The sequence below is a fragment of the Chelonia mydas genome, chromosome 5, assembly GCF_015237465.2.
Source record: "Chelonia mydas isolate rCheMyd1 chromosome 5, rCheMyd1.pri.v2, whole genome shotgun sequence".
Lineage (NCBI taxonomy): Eukaryota > Metazoa > Chordata > Testudines > Cheloniidae > Chelonia > Chelonia mydas.
In genome coordinates, this window is record NC_051245.2 from 118,732,370 (window position 1) to 118,754,039 (window position 21,670).

General features: G+C 42.6%; 2 protein-coding genes across 4 annotated transcripts in view; one reads left to right on the top strand and one right to left on the bottom strand.

The window, feature by feature from the left end:
- Positions 1 to 21,670, top strand: part of SNX30 (sorting nexin family member 30) — a 68,562-nt gene that overhangs the window by 29,571 nt on the left and 17,321 nt on the right. For 2 of the 3 annotated variants that reach the window (XM_037902151.2, XM_037902149.2), the window contains 5 exons: positions 341 to 451; positions 7,372 to 7,530; positions 8,664 to 8,859; positions 9,945 to 10,144; positions 15,960 to 16,046. In XM_037902151.2, coding sequence (XP_037758079.1) covers positions 341 to 451; positions 7,372 to 7,530; positions 8,664 to 8,859; positions 9,945 to 10,144; positions 15,960 to 16,046 — 753 coding nt within the window. The remainder of the gene's footprint in view (positions 1 to 340; positions 452 to 7,371; positions 7,531 to 8,663; positions 8,860 to 9,944; positions 10,145 to 15,959; positions 16,047 to 21,670) is intronic. The other variant, XM_037902150.2, reaches the window with a different exon arrangement.
- The window catches only part of SLC46A2 (solute carrier family 46 member 2), a 30,703-nt gene continuing 28,525 nt past the window's right edge, over positions 19,493 to 21,670 (bottom strand). The window contains exon 6 of the transcript XR_006291289.1: positions 19,493 to 19,604. The gene's annotated coding sequence lies outside the window, so the exon portion shown is untranslated. The remainder of the gene's footprint in view (positions 19,605 to 21,670) is intronic.

A 21,670-nucleotide genomic window follows, 5' to 3' on the forward strand; every position in this document is an offset into this window, starting at 1 on the left:
TTACCCTGAGGAAATCTTCTCCGCTAACTCAAAGTAGATCTTAAATAGAACGCTTATCTGAATAACTAAACTGAGTGTGTTTCCAAATATATTATCGGTGGTACTTCCATGGCCTGAAGCTGAAAAATAGTTTTTTCTCCCATACTGGCATTCCAGGGACTCAATTTGAGGCATGAATTCTGATTGCCAGGCTTGTATGGTTCTTCCTAGTTTAAGGTAACTAGGCCACTTTGGCTATATTGCTCTAAAATGAAAAGGAAAGCTTTGTTTAATGTATCTCTTAAAATTTTCATTCATTTTCTAGGGGATATGGTCTAATCTCATTTGTTACTATTTCCAGACCACACGGGCAGAGTTTGACTTGCCAGAATACTCCGTACGCCGACGATACCAGGATTTTGACTGGTTGAAGAATAAGCTGGAGGAATCTCAGCCCACACATCTCATTCCCGTATGTAGTAAGCCAGGGTCAGCTGTTGCTGAACACTTGTGTATTCAGAATGTCTGCTTTAAAAAAAAAAAAAAAAGTGAATCTTCTGGTTGTTCAGCAGTTATGGATTCAAGGTGTGTAAAATGCAAAGCTTCGTTCTATTCTTGTCTTCTAAAGTGGAACATTCTGACTTTAGAAAGCAAAGCAGCACAAAAAGGGCCTACCCTGATCTGTGCCAGCCAGCTTTGAAATGTTATGGATCTTAAATGCCAAGTGCTTGCCCATATGATGCAGCCTAAACCACTAACGGTCACCCAGGTTAACTCCGGTTGAAAGGACACCAGTGGGGGTGGCATCTTCCTAGCTTCCCTTATAATATGACTAATGTTTAGCCATTCTGATGGTTAGATACTCTCTTCTGTTTGCCTAGCTGTTGGCTTCCGACAGCACTGTCCATTGCCAATGCATTCTCTAAGGCATCACGCCTTCATGTTCCCTTTGAGTGGGAACACCCTTCCCTCTGATGCACTTTTAAAGTTATGGTATCTAGTATTTAAACTACATGCTCTGATTTGCGTGTGCAAGGGGTTATAAAGAAAACTCCCTACTAACTCTGTTCATGCTATTTGGAGGACTCCTCTTACAGGGAAAGAAACTGACTGTTCCAAATTTTTAGAGAAGGCCTGTGACCTGATCAGTTATGTGTACATTCACTGCTTGGGCAGACAGCTGGGCCTCTGTCCACTGAAAACTTGGCTAAATAAGGCCCTAAATAATTATCCCTCTCTCTGAAACTGACAACCTTGTTACTGTGTTTGTGTGTGGTCTGAAAGGATTGGGGTCTCCTTTCTTCCTCTTAACATAGCAGCTGCTTTTCCTCCTGGGCCTTCAAGGATTATAAGTAAGGTTGCATGAACTCCTGACTAACCACAGGGCAGACTGATGTAAAACATCACTCTTGGTGCGTATAAGGCTCAGTTAGCAATGTGTGTTCCCATGTGCTTTGTTACTCGTAGACTTTAAAAGGAAATGCTCCTGGAGCTAGGCTGTGTAAGATGCTGAGTGAGCCTTTGCGTACCTAGGAAAGCTGGCTTGTTAGAAGGCGTTCCTTCTGATAATTTCCTGTCTTTTAAATAGTAGTAATCGGCTCCCCTCTAGCTATGTAAAGGGCCGCTAGAAGCACTTCTTGCATCCATTGTGTGAAACCACTCTCTGGACAATGAACTAAAATACCAACTGTTTTACTAGAGTTAAAAAAAAAAACACCCATCTATCTCTTTTGCACCTTTGCATTATTCTAGCACTTTAAATAAAAAAAAACAGAAAAGAAAATCTAGCTACATTATATTGAATTTGGGACCAATGCAGAGAGCGCTGGCAAACCTGCATCACTGCCCTGCCTACTCTTCCTGGGGCCAGCTGAGACTCCTCCAATGCGAATGTGGTGTGAACCTGTGATGATCAAGTACTGGGCACATTGCAGATCACCCTGCTGCTCTTCTTGTTTTTAACAGTAAATCTCAATTTGCTGTTCCCCTAACCCCCTTTACAAACTGTCACTATTTGTGGACACACAATCTGCATCCCCTTGGGACTGAACAACCTTGACTTAAGAGTTCAGGGCAGGAAAAAATAAGGGGAAAAAGCCTCATGCTGAACCATCAAGAAGCATGAGGCTTGCCTGAAGAAGCACTAAATAGTATTCTAAGTCTATTTGATTTTGCTTCCACAAGTGCTTGTCTGGGAATATGAAGCCATGATAAACTTTCACTGATAGTAAGAGTGCAGCTGGGACTAAGTCCAGCTACGAAGAGGGATAAATTTTTCCAAATGGGATACAGAGAACTATGTGGTGATGGTCACTCAACTGCTGGCTGCTCCTACCCTGGATTCCCTAGCCGCAGTATAGTAGCAAAAAATCTTTCAGCAATTCCCTCTAAGTGAGTTCAGGGTCGGAATGTAGCTGCGGGGCAGGAGGCAGCAGCACTCAGTGATGATTTTTAGTATGCATCCGATGAAGTGAGCTGTATCTCACGAAAGCTCATGCTCAAATAAATTGGTTAGTCTCTAAGGTGCCACAAGTACTCCTTTTCTTTTTGCGAATACAGACTAACACGGCTGTTACTCTGAAACCTGATTTTTAGTGTGCGCACAGAATGATTTTTAGAGCGTGGTGGTTTTTTTGCTCAAGATAGAAATGCATCTATCCTTACAGGGCGGTCATAACCCATACGCAAAGTATGCAGCTGTTTGGGGCCCCAAATTTCCTGGTGCCCTGTGCAGCTGCATCCTGCTCCAGCCCCTGCTCCTGCTCTTCCCGCCCCCACTCCCCTGAGCTCTGTAGCAGGGCTGGGCCTGCACTCACCGGCGGTGGGAAGTGCAGCGACCCGGCCCCAGCTGTGCTGCCAGTGAGTGCTGGGGGGTGGTTTCCCTCTTGCCCCCCAAGCCAGCCCCACCCCGCCACGGAGGCCTGGGGCCAGCCCCCCCGCTCCTCCCCCGCAGGGAGGGAGCTGCGTAGGGCCCCAGAATAGCTAGGGATGTCCCTGTATCCTTAGTGTCTGTCAGTGCCCTCTTGATGGAATTCTAAGTGTGGGTGATTATTGTAGGCCTTCGGAAAGGAGTGACAAAGGATAAAACAACAAACATTAATTAGGGTGACCATGCTGGGGTCAAACTTGGGGTACTGGTGGGTGTGCGTACAGCTGGGGATGTAAGGGGGCTCATGAGGGTAGAAGGATAGCTCCTCTCTGCCAAAGGCTTCTTAGGCAGGTTTTCTCTTCGACAAGGCAACCAGCCGCCTGCTGTCTTGAGTTCTGTGTTCTGTCCGTAGTCTCATGCAGTCTTTCCTCCCTCCCTCTCTGTATGTAATGCCCAAAGCCCAATGTAATGTCCCCCTTGGCTGCCAGTCTCGTGATTCTAATGGTAGACTTGCACAGACATACCATGTTATGGGGCACTCTAAATCCTGTAGTGTCTCACCCTTGGGCTTCCAGGGCTTTTGAGCCCCAATGTAGCTTGTTGCCACTAGCCCTCTGATTTATTGTAGGCATATGTTAAGCGGCACAACAGCAGAGGGACCGCGTGAAAGTGGAGTGGGAGGAAGCCTTGGGTGGGTTTGTGTTTACCCCACTATTGCTGCACTATCCCCCCTCTGCCTTCAGGCTGACCTCGGGGCTGGGTGATGTGCTAGGTTCCTTCTTTGTGCAGCTGCCTGTGATGGAATCGAGGGCTTCGCAGCTCGGGTGGCAGATTCTCCGAGTATTCCAGCATCTGTCAGGGGAAGACCTCTGAAAGCAAACAAGGGCATGTGGTACAGTGTAGGTGGCTGGATATGAGGGTTGTGTTGAGGCGGGGAGGGCAAGAAACTAGAAGGGATAGGTGGACATATGAGTAGCCTGTTCCACTGAAGCACGAACTAACAAAGTTTCTGGCAGCAAACGGGCCCATCCTTGTAAATGAACATCTAGTCATCCTAGCTATAAAGCACACACAGCCTTTGCTTTCATGCTCTTCATTTTTTAGAGTGGTGGTTTTTTCATCTAGGTTAGAATTGAGGAAAATCTATTGCCACTGTCTCTGTTCCCTCCTGGTGGAGCTGTATTAAGCTCCGGCACCTGCCCTTCCTAAAAATTCTGAGTGGGGAAAATGGAGCAATTCCAGAAGCTCTCCAGTTTGACACTGGAGAGTATGGAGCAGTCCACTTACAGGTTACAGACAAATGGCTTCTCTGTCTGCACCTGCTGTCATGTTTGCTTAGATGTCTTGTATGCCAAATACCACTGCATATTTGCCATAGAAGCAAAAATTATTTTAATCCTCAGTTTGCACTGTAAGGACCTATATTGATGATGTACTTGCACACACGTCTTGCATAAGGATCTTTGGTAGCAATTGAAAAGGGCTTTCTCCTGAGTATCTGGTCTTGTGTGCCTTTTTTCCTTAGGGAAGGGTACAAAATAAATATATTAAGCCAATGAATAATTGAATTCTTCCTCCCCAATCCTCTGAAATCCTACCAGGCCAAATTCTGCTCTTAGACCTGTGCAATTGAAGTAATTTTTGCATAGATTTAATTGAGAGCAGAGTATGGCTCGTGCAACACCACTGCAGTTCAGTATTGAACTGGTCCATTTTAATAGTTGGGGAAATTGCTCGTCTCTTATTTACAGATCTGTAGCTTTTAGCCCTTTATGGAAAAGGTTTCAGAATTATGACTACTTAATTAAAGAACATGGAGTCAGTTTACAGATATTGGAGAATAGTTCAATCCACTAAAGAGCAATCGACTTCGCATATCTCTCCATCGATCTAAATACTAAGTACTGCAATCAAGTGAATAAAAGAAACCGTCACAATTCACTTATTTTTTCTTGTAATACAATTCCTAGGATCTTTAGACTTGATATATGTAAAAGCTAAGGCGGTTTATATAAAATTCTCCATACAATAGATTGTTTTTCCACTTTATGGTAGACTGGGTCTTGCCAAAGACTAATTGTAATATTTGCAGGACTGTTTTGAAAGTGCTGCTGATTTACTCTCAGAGTACTTGGCTTGATTTTTGTGACAGGCACTACTGGCTACATAGTAGCATGGATCCTAATCATTTGTGTTTCTAAATGGCCAGTTCATTTGGTTTCTTGGAAATTATGTAAATGAACTTATTGGGAGTGGTCAGGTAAAAATAAATAACATTTGTGGGGAAACATAACTGACCTGAGTGCATTTTTAAAAAGTAAGGGGTTTGTAATAATTGGTCTGTGGCTTTTCGTTGCATTGCTTTGATAAATTCCCATTCATTTAAAGAATCAAAGACTGGTTCAGTGTCCCTCTTCCTCCCCTTTGTGGTGTCGGTGAAGTTGTACAAACTTATTGCTTAGCTGGCATCGTCTCACTGCAATTATGAAGTATGAGAAAACTCCCTTTTTTTCCTCTTCAAGAAACTCATGGATCTTAAGGAAAGAAGAGACTATTATGATCATCTAGTCTGACCTGCAAGAAACATTCCACTGCTCCAACATGCCATTGCATAAATCTAATAAAAATGTAAATTTATGGAATTTCTTGTTGAGATACTTGAAGTAAACCATCAAAATTAGAATCTTTCCGAATTGACGTCCAGCAGAAACACCTAAGCTTTGTGACTGTCCTAACCATCTGTGGGATGGATCAACTGATCTTGGCAAACCACCTCTTTTTTGATGGTAATGCTTCCTTTGCTGTGGTCCCATATGGTACCGATCAAAATGCTGGAGAAACTAAAGTGTTTCAACACTAGTAATGGTCTGGCACTGTTTCTAGTGTGGAAGTCCTTTCACTTCATTTTTACCACAGGTTTCCTTTTTCCAACTTCAGATGGCAAGAAAGATTCTCTTCAGTGAGAGACTTCTCATAAGTTGCTGAGTTAATCTTTATTTAATGATGGGTATATATTACTGTCTGCACAGAGTCTGACATTCTTTCCACTCTTACAGAATAGGAAAGCAGACTTGGAACAAACCATGGTGTGGGGCTTAAAAAAAACCAAAATACCCAAACCTAGTATCGCAGCTTTGGAGTCCAGGCTGCTGTACGGAGATGCTGCAAATTTCTCAGAAGTACAAAATGATCAAATTAATACCTTTTTTGAATTGCAGGCATGGTAACTAGAGGTGTGCCAAACCCCTGATTGGTATTTGGCTTTGGTCACTGCCTCTATTCATGCTAATCTGAATGAGGGTGAAAATGTGACTAGAGATGCAGCTGTGCTGTAGCTTGTGATATTTGCCCTCCCTCCATCTAGAGGGGGATAAATTGAAGCAGAAGAAGGCTAAGTGAATTACCCAAGGTCACACAGCAAATATAACGGCAGAGCAGAGAGTGGAACCAAGGTGTCCGGTCCTGCTGCAACTACCAGACCACAGTTCCCCACAAATGTAAAGCTTTTGCTGCATATAACGTAAAGATAAACCTAATTAATGAGAAATGAAACAGATGGCTAGTTAATGTTCCAGAATTAGTAGATTCATTCCAGAGCTTGTGATGGAGATCTACGGCAGGGGTTAGTGCTCTTCATCCCTCACATTGAGGGAGGAGTTGAGCACTAGGGCATTGCAGAAGTGTAGGAGGGGAAAAGAACGGGCCCAGTTGGCAGGCACTACTTTAAGGAAAAACTTATCCCATACTTCTGGCAATGACAGCACACCTTATCATGGTACAGGCTGATCTTTCAGTGGGGCCTCTACCTGGCCTTCATTCAGTTGCACATGCAGCTTTAACAGTAGGAAGAAGAGAAACCTAGAGATTTTTACCTTCAGCTTCTCCAGAGACAGTTGAGCCTAGAAGCTCAAGTATGTATCTTGGAACTGGTAAACTTTCAGTCACAATTTTTAAAGAAAAAAAGATGCTAGCAAAAGTCTCACTACTTCTTCCAACCCACTCTAAAGCATTTGAGCTGTGAGATGCTTTTCCAAACTTTCTTTAGGGTTTGCCTGAAACTTCTTAGCAATGAGCTGGTCCAGGAAGGCATCTCTATTCAGAACAGCACTTAAATGTGGGCATAAGTCCCCCAGGGGTGAATGGCATTTAAGTACATACTTAAAGTTAATCGTGCTTTCCTGAATTGGAGCCTAAATGTAGGTAAATTGGGTACAGTAGAGGGAAGTTTTCTTCCCTGGTCCACTCCTCACCCCAATATGAGCTACATTTGTAATATCTCCAAAGGCCGTGGGCCAGTTTTGTTTCTGCTACATTGGTGTGACTTTGGAATGACACCACTGAGTTAAATTGAATTAGTCCAGATTTATTTCAGGATAACTGAAAAAAATGCAGTTCCTATTAACAGCATCTCCATTTACTCGTGTCAAGAGTGAACTAGCTAATTAATAGAAACAAGGCAGTATCAGCAAAAGCAATTGGCTTTTATTCTACTGAAAACCGTCTCTCTCTGCCTTTCTTCACAGCCCCTTCCTGAGAAATTTGTGATGAAGGGTGTTGTCGATCGCTTTTCTGAAGAATTCGTGGAGACGAGGAGGAAAGCTTTAGATAAATTCTTGAAAAGAATTGCAGATCATCCAGTCCTTTCTTTCAATGAACATTTCAGTGTGTTTCTCACAGCCAAGGTAAGCATCTGAATTTAAACATGCGCAATCCACAGAGATTTGAGAAACGTGAGCTGTTGAAAATGAATGTGATAGATGAGCCTGAGAATAAGAAACGCAACCAACCATGCGAGGCCTAGGACAAGCCCATGCTTAGCATAGCAGAGAAGCTGCTGGGGATGCAAAGTGGCTGTTAACAACCTTTCTGTCTTCCCTCTATGCTGGACGTCCAACCCTATGGGCTGCTGTAGCTTTGGGGGCCATTACATCAGCAAGGCTCTACCAGTGTGCTCTGGCCCTGTTTATTTCACACCTCTATATTTGTAGGCAGGATTCCTCTTCTGCAAGGATGTGGGGCTGAGGATCTGGCTAACTCTATTCAAAAGCATCGGACTCCAAATGGTTAACAACAGTGACTGTGTGTGTGTGTGTGTGTATACAATATAAAAGGTGCACATATGCCAACCATGCAGGAGATGCTGTGGAAAGAAAGGTGCTCGCCCACAGGGGCATGGGTGTTAGAAGTCTGCCTGTTGGCACTTGGGCTCCTGGGAATGGGGCACACTTACCGTACCCCGAGTCATCCATGAACACAGACCTCTGAGGCCTTTTTTGCTTTTAAACACTGTTCTTTATTTAGTATCTCAATCCCTCCACCAATACCTAACCGTGCATCCACACCTTTACATTGTTTTCCAGCTTTCTGGTCCCTTCTCTAAAGGTTGGGAAGAGGGTGGGCATGAGTGGTGGGTGCTGTGGTGTCTTTACTCAAGGAGCTTCTCTGGTCAGGCTCTCCTAGCCTTCTTTCTCTTCCCCCTTTCTTCTTGAACACTTCCTTCCTGTGCTCTTTTTAAGCTTCCCTCCTGCTAATAGGCTAAGTAGCTTAACTTCCTAACCTCTGCTACCCTAATGTACAAGAGGGTGACAAGGCTGTAAAATATCCTATTGTCTGTAGATGCGTCTGTTGCACTCTGTGTGCCTACCTTATATGAGAAGCAGAGGTGAGCTTTTTGAATCAGGATTTAGATGCCAGACTTAACATCGTACTTTCATAAACTTTCTCTGCTGTGCTCTGAAATTGAAGCATGACTCTCTCGACTGGGGATGGTACTCGTTTTTCTACATGCAAACAGTACGTTTCTTGTCATTGCCAGGATCTTAATGCCTATAAAAAACAAGGAATGGCATTGCTCTCCAAGATGGGAGAGTCCGTAAAATATGTCACAGGTGGTTACAAACTCAGAAGTCGACCGCTGGAGTTCGCAGCCGTTGGAGACTACCTAGATACATTTGTTCTCAAGCTTGGAACCATTGACAGAATAGCACAGCGGATTATCAAGGAGGAACTAGGTAAGAACTCTAGCACACCGCGAGCTTAGTAAGAGGCAGTACACTGGTGGTACTGCTGGAACTGCCTGCATTCAGTGATTCTGGCCTATTTTTTAAAAAACTGGGTGCATCAAAAGGAGGATTCTGTAAAGACTCATGTGTCACTTTATGACAGTTGTATAATATGTATGAGTTGGGTACTTGTTAAGGTGCAAGCAAAAGAGGCTATTGTGTTGATTCCCAGTGTTTTAACTCTGTTGGGTAGCCTTTAACCATTAGAAGAGCAAGTAATTCCGTTTTGCCAGCAATAAACAACAAAACAGAATAGGGTAAATAATGAAGAGAATTCTTCTCTTGCAGTCCACCATATTAAATGTAATCGCTGACCCCTAATGTTTAATTCCAGGATTAGACAGCTAGAATCTATAGACTTCCAGAAATCCCTACTCCAGGATACTCCTAGATGTACTCGTACTTGGTTGCCTTGAGCTTTTTTGACAGGACTAACTAGATCTCATTACAAATCAGCTAAAATTCTGATTTTAGGCTGTGAAGGGGAAAAAAATGTCACCCTAGTTCCTGCATAGGCTACACGTAGAAGCTCATGCAGTAGCTCTCGCCTGGCCTGATAATATAGGAGCAGTAAAACAGGAGGGATCCTACATACTTCGTTCCCCTTACACCTTGCTCTCACTAATACTATCCCGTCTTTATTACTGGAGCTCTTTACTGCCAGTTAAGATCACTCTTGGGCTTTGTGTGGTTCTGTATTGCTTCTTTGAGGAAAGCAGCTAATCTAATGCAAACACCGATAAACCTGACCTCTGTCTGAAGAGGCTTGGTGGGAAACAGGGATAAAATGGATATTTAATCTTCACTGGCAAAGAAGCGTGCTTTGTAAAGTCTAGAGTTTTTCTGGTAAATATCTGCCTGCCTTACCGCTCCTCTGCATCTGGTTACGTGCATCAATTGATAGCAGTGACCTGATCAGCCTTTCCAAACGTTTGAATCGAGTATGATGGTTAAATCGTCACAGCTTTTTTAAACCAAATTGCCTGAACGTCACTGTAAAATCGAAATTTGTTTCCTCTCGATGTCTGTTCCAGAATACCTGGTGGAACTGCGAGAGTATGGACCAGTTTACTCCACCTGGGGTGGGTTAGAAGTGGAGCTAGCAGAACCCCTGGAAGGAGTGTCTGCCTGTATCGGGAACTGCTGTACTGCTCTCGAGGAACTGAGTGATGACATGACGGAGGACTCCCTGCCTGTACTCAGGGAGTACATCTTGTACTCTGAGTCCATGAAGGTAACGGAGACCATTTGACAGCGGGTCCACACTTTTTTTGTTTAGGGGGTGGGAGGGTGGAATAAGCATAGAGAAACCTAGCTGTGAAATGTAATCTTGTAGGGATTGTTTCTCCTAATAAAGATTAGCTTTTTATTCTTAGTGTTTCTACCCAGGGTCAGAAAAATATTATGCACATAATGTCAAATTTGTGTCATGGTCTTGTTCTGCCTAAACAGAGGCCATGTGCATTTGATCTACATTTTAGAATTGTTCTCCTATTGGTAATGGCAATGTGTTTTTGTCTTTCAACATGCTGTCCTTTTTAGGAGTCAAACTTGAGTCTTGGAGAGCCCTATCTAAAACTCTTTGTATGAAAGAGAGCGATATTACAAAAACATGTTACTAAAATCGGTGATAAGCTGGACGCTGCATGGAACCTTCTTGCAAATCTATCTCCCGTGGTTGTCTAGCATCTAAATTCTGTGAACCAAAACAGTGGCATAACTTTTAAGTAGTGGTGTTCAATGACCTAGCTTTGGTGTGGCTTTTTTCCCCTTACAAAACCAGGAACATCAGATGTTTTGCAATATGCCACTTGTTGGATAAAATCCTAGTGTATTACTTGGGTAAGATACAAATAATTCCCTTGCCACAAATCTGCATGCATGTTCTGAATAGAACGTGCCTCTTTAGTGAATAAGAGCATTGATGCAGTCTGTTCAATATGCAGGATCAGTTAATAGGCATTGTTTGTTTTTGTGCTTTAAATTATTCTTAAATCTCACTTGGGATATTAAGGAGAAGTTAATTGATATCTTCACTAAAACTTTCTCTCAGTCATGTGCTTGCATAAGTGTTAAACTCCCTGCATTACAAGTACATTTCTTTCTCTGTTCAGATTTGAGGCACGTATTAGGTTTTTTGTTCAATGAAACATGCAAAAAATATTAATTGGGTTAATCATGTTGAGTGCTGAAATTAATCACTCTGGTTTTGGCTTGGTGTTTGATTCTGGGGCAAGGCTTTACAGAACGCAAGCCAACATAGATGCAAAGCATGAGATTTTCAAACATCAGGTGGAACTAGAAGAAAACTCCTCTAGAAAGTCATCTTGGCTAGAGAGCAGCTCTGGTGAGCCCCTAACAAGGCAATGATGTATGCTTATCCATATATGTATTTCAGTTGATGGTTCTGGAATTACAATCCTCCTTCGAAATATTGTAAGTTCTAGGACTTTAATGGCTCTGCTTCGTCCTCATGAAGACTGAATTTTAGTCCTCTTCCAACTTTTTTTCTTTTAAAAGTACATGTAACCTCTAAACTAAAAGAGAAACCTGTATGCAAGCTATCTAATGAAAGGTTGAATTACCTCTTTGTCTGCCTGTTAGTTGGAGCACAGTATTTTAGTACAATAAGGAGAAGGTCTGACTTCAATTCACAAAACCCAGGAAGAAAATTCCGTTCATATTGAGTGGTGAATCTCACCCCCAAAAAAGTTAGAAAGATGGTGGTGATTGTAATAGCAGTTTAAGTACATACTTTACGCTCTGCTGTACATGAGATCTCTTCCAAAGAGCTTGGTGTTTCTTCAGGTCAAAGTCCAGGATGGAAAAACCATCCACAGATGGCAACTTCCTACTCCAAATAGCTTCAACTGGAAGCGTCATCGTGCTCTGCTTATACCCAAAAGCAGGTGTCAATGTGTCATGATGGCATGTTTGCCTTCTCCACTGGACTGCTTCATGAAGCCTGTAGCAGTGGGAAGCTAGCCATCATAGGAGATGATTACACTTAAAGTATGAGAAGCAAACTTTTAAAACTTTTTACTCTTTGCACCCCTCACCTCAGAACTTCAGTTCCTTATAACTTATCCACCTTTGTCCTTAATTTTGCAGATGGTGGAGCTTAGCCACAGAGAGGTTAGGCAACTGCCCAAGGTCAACCAGTGAGTTGATGGGATTGTCAGGAGTAGAACCTGTGTCGGATGATGTCCAGTCTTTTGCTATAAACACTAGAGTCTTCCATGTGCTAAAGCACCTTGCTTCCATGACTAAATCTGTTCGGTTGTAACATACAAAAATTATAGATAACTTTGTAGCCTTAGAGGTTTGTATGCCTTAATTCTTATACTTTTGATTAAATCCAAACCTTTAATTTTTTTAACCTGGTTTTGCTTCTCTTCATCTTTGCCTCCTACATGGAACTCGTTTGTACCTTATTCAAAGGACAATCCATACAATGACAACCTTTTAAACTCCTATTAGTACCAAAGCAATCTTGCATCACAGCCATCCATCTCTGGCTGAGAAGAGTGGGTCAGTCTCCCTTTGGAACCACTCCAATCTTTTATCTTGGATTGAGGGACAGGGACTGCTGTCCGGTGAAGCGAGGAATTCCTCTGCACACATGCAAAGCTCCAAGCTTAGAGGTTCTGTTAGCCTGACCATAGCCAACAACTGGAAAGGAGACTTGCTACTAGGAGTTGCAGCTGAGAGTAGCAGGAGCATGTGAAAACATGGTTATAACAAAAGCCTGGTTTATGCTTAACATTTGTTTTGCTACAGGGAAGGCTGTCATGTGCCCTTTGCTTATAGCTGCGCTTACGCAGTTTTATCCCAGACTAAATGGCCAAACTTTAATTTGAGGAGAGATCATTCCTTAGGGCACCGTCCTAGTCAGAGCTGAACAGTTCCTGAGCCTCTGAGAACTAGAAGAACTAGTTTGACAGAAGACCTCACAGATCTGGGGAGAAATGAGGATGTTTAGGAGGCTTGTGTTTAAAACAGTTGCCATATTTGGAATGTCCCAGCAACAACTGAACAATCATGGTAAAGCTCTTCTCGTAAACAGAAGCAGCTAACCTGCCTTGCTTTCTGATTGCAGATATGCTATATTCCATGGGGAGGTACATGTGAAGGGTAAGAAACCCTGTTATATGTAATTTATGCTGACTATTAAAATATTGTGATTAAACAGAGGGGCATATTGACAGCATTAGTACATGCCGTCCCAACTGTGTGCTTGGGTATTAGGTAAATGGCATAGCTCTAAAACTGCATTATAAATATTTAAAGTGTCTGATGTTTTAAAAAAAATAAAATTCATGATTTGAGTGAGATGAAACTGATCTGTCATGGGCATGAGTGTGTGTTTGAAAAGGCCACCTTCTCTAGGGTGTCTGAACAGTTGTTGTGTTGCAAAAGACAATTGTTTCCTGCCACCTATTTCCCTCTCTTGGGCTCCAACTTGTTTGTGAAACTCCTGGGGGTGCTCTGGACTGAGTGGAAAGCCACACATGGGTCTGGAAGCTGTGGACCAAGGTAAAGAATATTATCATTTCAGTACATAAGACTTTTGAAAGACCTCCTAGAAGGGGAAGGGACCTATGCCAGCATTCACTGCCATCCTTTTGAGGATGGCCTAGCAGTTATAGCACAGGACCAGGAGTCAACTGGAGTTATATTCCCAAATCTACCACTGATGTGCTGTGTGGCTTTGAGCAAGTCCCTGAGCGGCGGCACGTGCCTCAGTTCCCCCATCTTATTAAATAAGATCCCTATTTCACTGGAATGTTGTGCAAATTAAGTGTGGTGTACTCTCAGATCCTTGGCTGGAAGGTGGTCCAGAAGTGTCAAGTAGCATTCTTTACACTTCGCTGGGAATTTACTGAGTATTTTGGGCCACAGCTAAGAACAGATAACTTGGAGATGCTAGAGAGATTCCTCCTTCTCCTGTAGATTGTTTTGTTCCATCTGCTGGAGAAATGTTAACGGGCATCTAGACCTGGCTAGTCAGTTAACATATGATTCTGAACACATTGTGGGCTCACCCCCCAGTAGCAGTACTCTCCAGTCACTTGTCCTGTGAATCTAGTTTACTGATACGATGCCTATTGATCCCTGGACCTTGCTGGTACAGGTCCAACTTACTTTACTGGTTCCAAACATGTATCCATGGTGGGTGCTGGTCACTCTACTCCAAGGCAACTATTAATTAAAAAATTCCTCATAAGGTTTACTTTCTCCCAATATCCCTTTTGTACGTGAGCGGAAATACTTGTTAAATACCAGTCATGCTTTTGGTGCACTAAAAATCTGAAACAACTGCAGAGAAAAATTCCACCTAGTCTCATACTGAGAACTGATGTCACGTTTTGCTACAGGCAAATGTAGCCAATAACATGCTTAACTTCAGAAACTGGAACTAAAGCGTTGCCACACGCACATTGATGTTTTGAACATTCTCTCCTTTATTGCCCCCTGTGTCTTGGGGGAGATTGTGTAGTATCCTCTCTGGAGTAGGGATACTGTCTTCCTTTGTCATGCTCACCTTTGAATACATGGTTGGCATTTTAAAAAAATTATAGTCTTGGAGGTTACAGTACTGGGACGTTAGTCTTTAGGAAAAACACACATCCTCCTCCGCTGTACTTCAAACTGATAAAACCAGACTCTGGTAATATTGGTTGATTCTTCATGCATAACTGAAAAACATGGCCTTGTTGATATTGAAATGGTGACTCTTCCCTTGGCATGTGGTGTAGGTGGAAGTGGAGAGGGGAGTATGATGATGAATAGATGCGTGTGGTTATTTTCATAAGTATTTTCACTCGTTGTCTTTGAGTTAAACAGCTGTTGCTGTTTTTTAAAATTTCTATTTGATAGGTAAACAGAGAGAACCTTGGTCAAACTGGCTGCCCAAACTCTGACCTCTTCCACGCTGGTGTGGCTGTGCCTGGCAATTGAATGGCCCTTGGAAACACCAGCTAGGTACCAGCCCACTTGACTAAGCTCCTTAGTCATCCCCTATATGGGTCAGATTCTTCTTCCTTATTTTTGTTCTGGAGAGCAAGTCTCCCAGGGCATCAATTACTCCCCTCTCAAGCAAAAACTTGCATAAGTCATTGCCCAGTATGGATGTCCCATTTTAATATAGTATTACTAGTTATGCTGTAAACTCAACGCGGGTAGGGAATAGCTACCGTAGGCAAAGACACAATTACTACTCTATGGCAAACGTCTATTACATAATTTGGTTACTCCCTAGTCCTGTTAATATTGTAACTATACTTCCTAGATATCTTGTACATGGTTGTAAAGTAAAATTAGCTGTCTTCTAGCTTTATCAATATATCTGGAGATCCTTATTCAGTGAGGGCTAGTCAGCTAGAAATCATGAACTTGAATAACTCAAAAATTGAATGTTTCATGTACAAAAGTGGGAACCTTTTTCACCATCACATAGTGCAAAAACAAGGGAGAGGACTTTGTCCAAAATTGACCTTTGGTCTGAGACTCAGCATGGAAATTCATTTCAAAAGGATTTTGCAGAAAGCTATGAGTGGGCGGGCTGTGGTAGAAGTACATCGCTTTAGGAACAATGTTGCTTGCCAACTCATTCCTTCCCTTGTTGCTTGGGCATATTGGAAAGCTTTACAAACTAACCCTCTCAACCCCATTCAGTGTTAATGTTTATCCTTTTATTCATCGTTTTCATCTTCAGGAGAAGATAAGTGACTTGCCAAAGGTCACAATGCAAGTCATTTGCAAAGCTGGGAGTTTTGACTTTGTCTGTAAGCAAACAGCTACAAATGTCATCTGGCATCTGCTCACAGGCTAAAGCATTCAGCCTGGAGTGCTTTTTTATTTTGATTCAAAAGCCTCTTCATAGATGCCTGTAAAACAGGAGTGGCCTCTGAAAGGCAGACCTGTGACTTCAGTGGCACTTCAGTTGTTGAATCCAGGCTGCAACTCTTGTGGGGTGAGCAGGAAGGGGGAGTCAAGATTTTGTACATTTTCAGTCTTATGTTTTTTGGTTTTTTTCTCTTTCCTAGAACGTGCTAAAGAAAAGAGACCAAGTTCAAGCCGAGTATGAAGCAAAATTGGAAGCTGTGGCCTTGAAAAAGGAGGAGCGCCCCAAGGTTAGCATTTGAAACCACTTCACGAAACAAGTGGCATATTTGTCATTCAGCTTCTCTCAACTGAAAACTCTGGAGAAATGGAGATAATTTTTGTTTCTAGATCTGTGTTCAATCTCGTGCCTTCTGAAAAACAGCAGTGCAAGGCAGAGCAATGTCTTGTCATGTAGCTGCAAGCTGGCTTTAGGAGGCGAGCCAAGGAGAATGCGTCAACAGCCAAATTCAGTGTAGAAAGGAGTAAGAGTAAGCTAGCAGCTGCTGTAGGCCTGATCTGAAGCCAGTGGAAAGACTCTCGTTGATTTCAGTGGGCTTCAGATCAGGCCCTTTAAGAACAAATGATCTTTGTTATGTTAGTGAGGTGCATCCATTGCCACCTTCAGGAGAAGTTGCTTCCTGGTCTCAATTTAAAACCCAACCAAGATTAGCTACTATTTGGTGTTGATTTACCTAGTTGCTACACCTACAGATACCTAAAGGTGGAAAGAGATGCACACATAACAAGCAGGTACATTAACTCCAAATAGTAATCAGTCTTAGTTGGGTTTTGCGTTGAGACCATGCAGCAACTTGGCATGGTCTGCATAGCATTGCTGTATGGTAACGTAACGCCTCAAGTTGTATTTTGTGAATTATGGCAGCAACGTCCATCATGAGCATAATACACTTAATCTCTCCTTCCCAATCTGCTCACACTTCGACTTTTCGACCCTCAATCTTCTCCTGCGGTCTCTGTCTGCCTCTGAATCTTGAGGAGCAGAAACTGAAGATACTTAAATGGGGAGCTTGAGTTAAGAGCTTTGCATAATGATTATCCCTCACTATTTTAAATTTTAATTGAAGGATCTTATTGGCACTTGGCTGGGAAACACTGATTAAACGTGGTTTCCTCCAACATCAGTGCTCCCCACTGTGCCTAGGGTTTGCAGCCCATTTAGTGGATGGAGGGCCCATAGAGTTGCGTCTTTAACACACACAGTTCTTAATTTACATTGGACACAAATGTGTCCTTCGGTAGAAAAACAGCCACTTCCACTTATGCTGTACAGTATTTGAGAGATTCACTGCTGAAGAGTTTTTAATGCAACAACGTTCTACATTTTCAGTAGCTATTTTCATCATCTTGGCCCTTTCAGGTTTTCCAAAATAGCAGCAAAGTTTGCTTCCCTTTAAATGGTGCCCGCTTGCAAATTTAACTTCAACAACAACTTTCTAGCTAGACATATGCAAAAGCCTTCCAACACAATGAGATCGTCCTGGTTGTTTCCTTAACCACTCAAATAGAGCTGAGCCAATGGGCATCATGACATTTTTGTTCAAACAATGCTACCACTGCTGCTGCCTAGAACCTGGGACAGGCTGGAAGTTTTTTTTAAAATAGTTAAGTCTTCTAAACCTTTGAAACAACTTAAAATGAAAAAGCTGAATAGCAATCGCTGCTATACTGGGTAAGGTTATCATTTGATCTCTGGCTTTGTCTTGCTTTCACTGAATGTTTTTTAGTTGTTTGCATGGTCTAATGGAATGTAGAAACCAAACAAACAGGCCAGAAGAACTGGAATTTGCAATGAGTTGGACTTTTGTTACCCCACACTGAAGTTGTACTGTTCCGTTTATTTTGGAATCTGTTGAAGTTAATATGTCAACAAGATAGTTCTGTCAAAAATTTTATCTGGTGGTCTAGCAGAAGTTTATTTGCTGTTGGTTGCAATGACTGAGAAGGATCCAAGAAACATTTTCCCTCTTCTTAACCACTGGAGGGCATTTTAGGATTTGCTGTACTTCATAACCTGACCTGATTCCCAACAGACTCTTGAGTCATGTCCAAATTCTAACAGCAATTTGTCTTGATACAGTCTCATTTTAATTATTTAGGCTGAACAAGTGTGCATGTATTAAATCAGATTCTGTGATTAAAATTCTTGTGTTTTAAGCCAGCAGATACTAAATCAGGATATACTTTGCTTAACTTCAGATAGTCATCATATGTATCCAATATAATTTTATTTGCTTTTGTATTTGGTGTGAGAGTCCATTTGCGATCTCTGCAGTGTTTTGCCTTCAGCAGTTTCAGATATAGAAGGACCCCTCTCATTCCCATTTCTCTCCTAACTTGGCCGTGGAATTCTGTATTAGAAACATTGTACGTATTGAAATCTCAATTACTAATGTAGCAAAAGTAAAATAATAAACGCACCCTTAACTAAAGGGACTCCATGAGCACTGAGCACCAATTGTGGCATCTGGCTCTTTGTCCCAAAGCTTAGAGGCACAATGAATCTATGGGAACAGTAAATAGTCTGATTATACAGAACTTCTGGCTGAATTCAGAAAGGCAGACTTGAAGTATTTCACATGTTGTTGGCAATGTAAACTGAATTGCACATCGTTAAAGGAAACCCATAAGAAGGAAATGCAAATTCCCATCCTTGAGTTGCTCGCAATGGGTTAGTCCCTAATCAGTGATCATATGCGCATGAGATTTTTAGCCTTAATTCTGATTTTTCTGGCTCTTAATGACTAAACCTACTACCAAATTCATTGCACATTCATGAAGTGCACTGTAGAGAGCTATACAAAATCGTCCGTGTCCATTGCTGCATAAATAGAATTCTAGACATGGTACAAATTCTACAGCAGAAATCCTAAAGTCCTAAGGTTATACTGCATATGTGGGGTGGGGATTTATTCATACAACCTCCATTAGTGCTTAAATCATGACTTTGTAATGAAGAATATCAACTGTATTTTTGATCAGTCTCAACTGGATACAGGCTTCTACTTTCCTCATTCCACATGTACTTAATGTCAAAGTTTGTCTCAGCAGCACATTTCTTCTTTTCCCATGATGGTATCGCTGCTGCCAGAATTAAAAAGCTTAAATCAATAGTTGGTTGATTTTTTTCCTCATTTTTAGGTTAATGAAAATTTAAAATACTTAAGCCTCTACTCCGATCTTTAATTAGAACAAGATTACTGGAATCATACGCATGTAAAAATTAATTTACAGCTTTGTCAGTTGGCTTCCTTGCAGTCAGTTAAAATATTCAGGGGCCTTAAAAGGACATGTTGTAATTTAAGCCTGAAATTGGACCCAGTTTTATTCTGTTACGTTCATAAATTCAGAATGACAGGTTTCAGAGTAACAGCCGTGTTAGTCTGTATTCGCAAAAAGAAAAGGAGGACTTGTGGCACCTTAGAGACTAACCAATTTATTTGAGCATGAGCTTTCGTGAGCTACAGCTCACTTCATCGGATGCAGCTCACGAAAGCTCATGCTCAAATAAATTGGTTAGATGCATCCGATGAAGTGAGCTGTAGCTCACGAAAGCTCATGCTCAAATAAATTGGTTAGTCTCTAAGGTGCCACAAGTCCTCCTTTTCTTTTCACAAATTCAGAACACTTTTTTGTGGTTTTTGCCTGCACTAGCTGTATGTTTGAGTTACTGTCGTCTACTGGGTACTCGCCCTTCTTGACTGGCCTTCCCGAGATGGAGCCTGTCTTCCAGACTAAGCACCTCAGCTCCCGTTGACTTCAACAGGAGCTGCAGGTGTTCGCCATCTCTGAAACCAAGAGTAAAACCTTGATCCCACTGAAATAAACAGAAGTTGACTTCAGTGGGGCCAGAACTTCATTTGTGTGTGTGTATGTAAAGCGCCTAAGTCCTATAGACTTTCAAGTGGGGCTAGTGCACTTAAGTCACTTAGGTGCTTCTGAAAAATTACACGCTGGTCCACTTATCTCACCCCCATCCATAATCTCTAATACTACCCTACAGTTAATGGAGAACAGCTTTTCGGTCAGCCCATACAAGAAGTGGAAGATTGGACAAATGACCAGGGAGGAGGAGTATAAAAATATTGGTCAAGCATGCAGGAGTGAAATCAGGAAGGCCAAATAACACTTGGAGTTGCAGCTAGCAAGAGTTGTTAAGAGTAACAAGAAGGATTTCTTCAGGTATGTTAGCATCAAGAAGGAAGTCAAGGAAAGTGTAGGCCCCTTACTGAATGAGGGAGGCAACCTAGTGACAGGTTTCAGAGTAACAGCCGTGTTAGTCTGTATTCGTAAAAAGAAAAGGAGTACTTGTGGCACCTTAGAGACTAACCAGTTTATTTGAGCATGAGCTTTCGTGAGCTACAGCTCACTTCATCGGATGCATAGCATATCGTGGAAACTGCAGAAGACATTATATACACACAGAGGCCATGAAACAAAACTTCCTCCCACCTCACTGCCAGCGAATTTCCACTCCATGCGGCTAAATGCAGTGCCTTGCATAATGACAGGTTTCAGAGTAAGGATGTGGAAAAAGCTAATGTACTCAGTGCTTTTTTTGCCTCTGTCTTCACGAACAAGGTCAGCTCCCAGACTACTGCACTGGGCAGCACAGCATGGGGAGGAAGTGACCAGCCCTCTGTGGAGAAAGAAGTGGTTCGGGACTATTTAGAAAAGCTGGACGAGCACAAGTCCATGGGGCCGGAGGCGCTGCATCCGAGAGTGCTAAAGGAGTTGGCGGATACGATTGCAGAGCCATTGGCCATTATCTTTGAAAGCTCATGGCGATCGGAGGAGGTCCTGGACGACTCGAAAAAGTCTAATGTAGTGCCCATCTTTAAAAAAGGGAAGGAGGAGGATCCAGGGAACTACAGGCCAGTCAGCCTCATCTCAGTCCCTGGAAAAATCATAGAGCAGGTCCTTAAGGAATCAATTTTGAAGCACTTAGGGGAGAGGAAAGTGATCTGGAACAGTCACCATGGATTCGCCAAGGGCAAATCGTGCCTGACTAATCTAATTGCCTTCTATGACAAGATACCTGGCTCTGTGGATGAGGGGAAAGCAGTGGGTGTGTTGTTCCTTGACTTTAGCAAAGCTTTTAATACGGTCTTCCACAGTATTCTTGTCAGCAAGTTAATGCAGTATGGGCTGGATGAATGGACTATAAGGTGGATAGAAAGTTGGCTAGATCGTCGGGCTCAATGGGTAGTGATCAATGGCTCCATGTCTAGTTGGCAGCCGGTATCAAGCGGAGTGCCCCAAGGGTCGGTCCAGGGGCCAGTTTTGTTCAATAACTTCACTTAATGATCTGGAGGATGGTGTGGATTGCACCCTCAGCAAGTTTGCAAATGACACTAAATTGGGAGGAGTGGCAGATACGCTGGAGGGTAGGGATAGGATACAGAGGGGCCTAGACAAATTAGAGGATTGGGCCAAAAGAAATCTGATGAGGTTCAACAAGGACAAGTGCGGAGTCCTGTACTTAGGACAGAAGAATCCCATGCACTGCTACAGACTAGGGACCGAATGGCTAGGCAGCAGTTCTGCAGAAAAGGACCTAGGGGTTACAGTGGACGAGAAGCTGGATAGGAGTCAACAGTATGCCCTTGTTGCCAAGAAGGCTAATGGTATCTTGGGCCGTATAAGTACGGGCATTACCAGTAGTTCGAGGGACATGATCATTCCCCTCTATTCGACATTGGTGAGGCCTCATCTGGAGTACTGTCCAGTTTTGGGCCCCACACTACAAGAAGGATGTGGAAAAATTGGAAAGCGTCCAGTGGAGAGCAACAAAAATGATTAGGAGACTGGAACTCATGAGTTATGAGGAGAGGGTGAGGGAACTGGGATTATT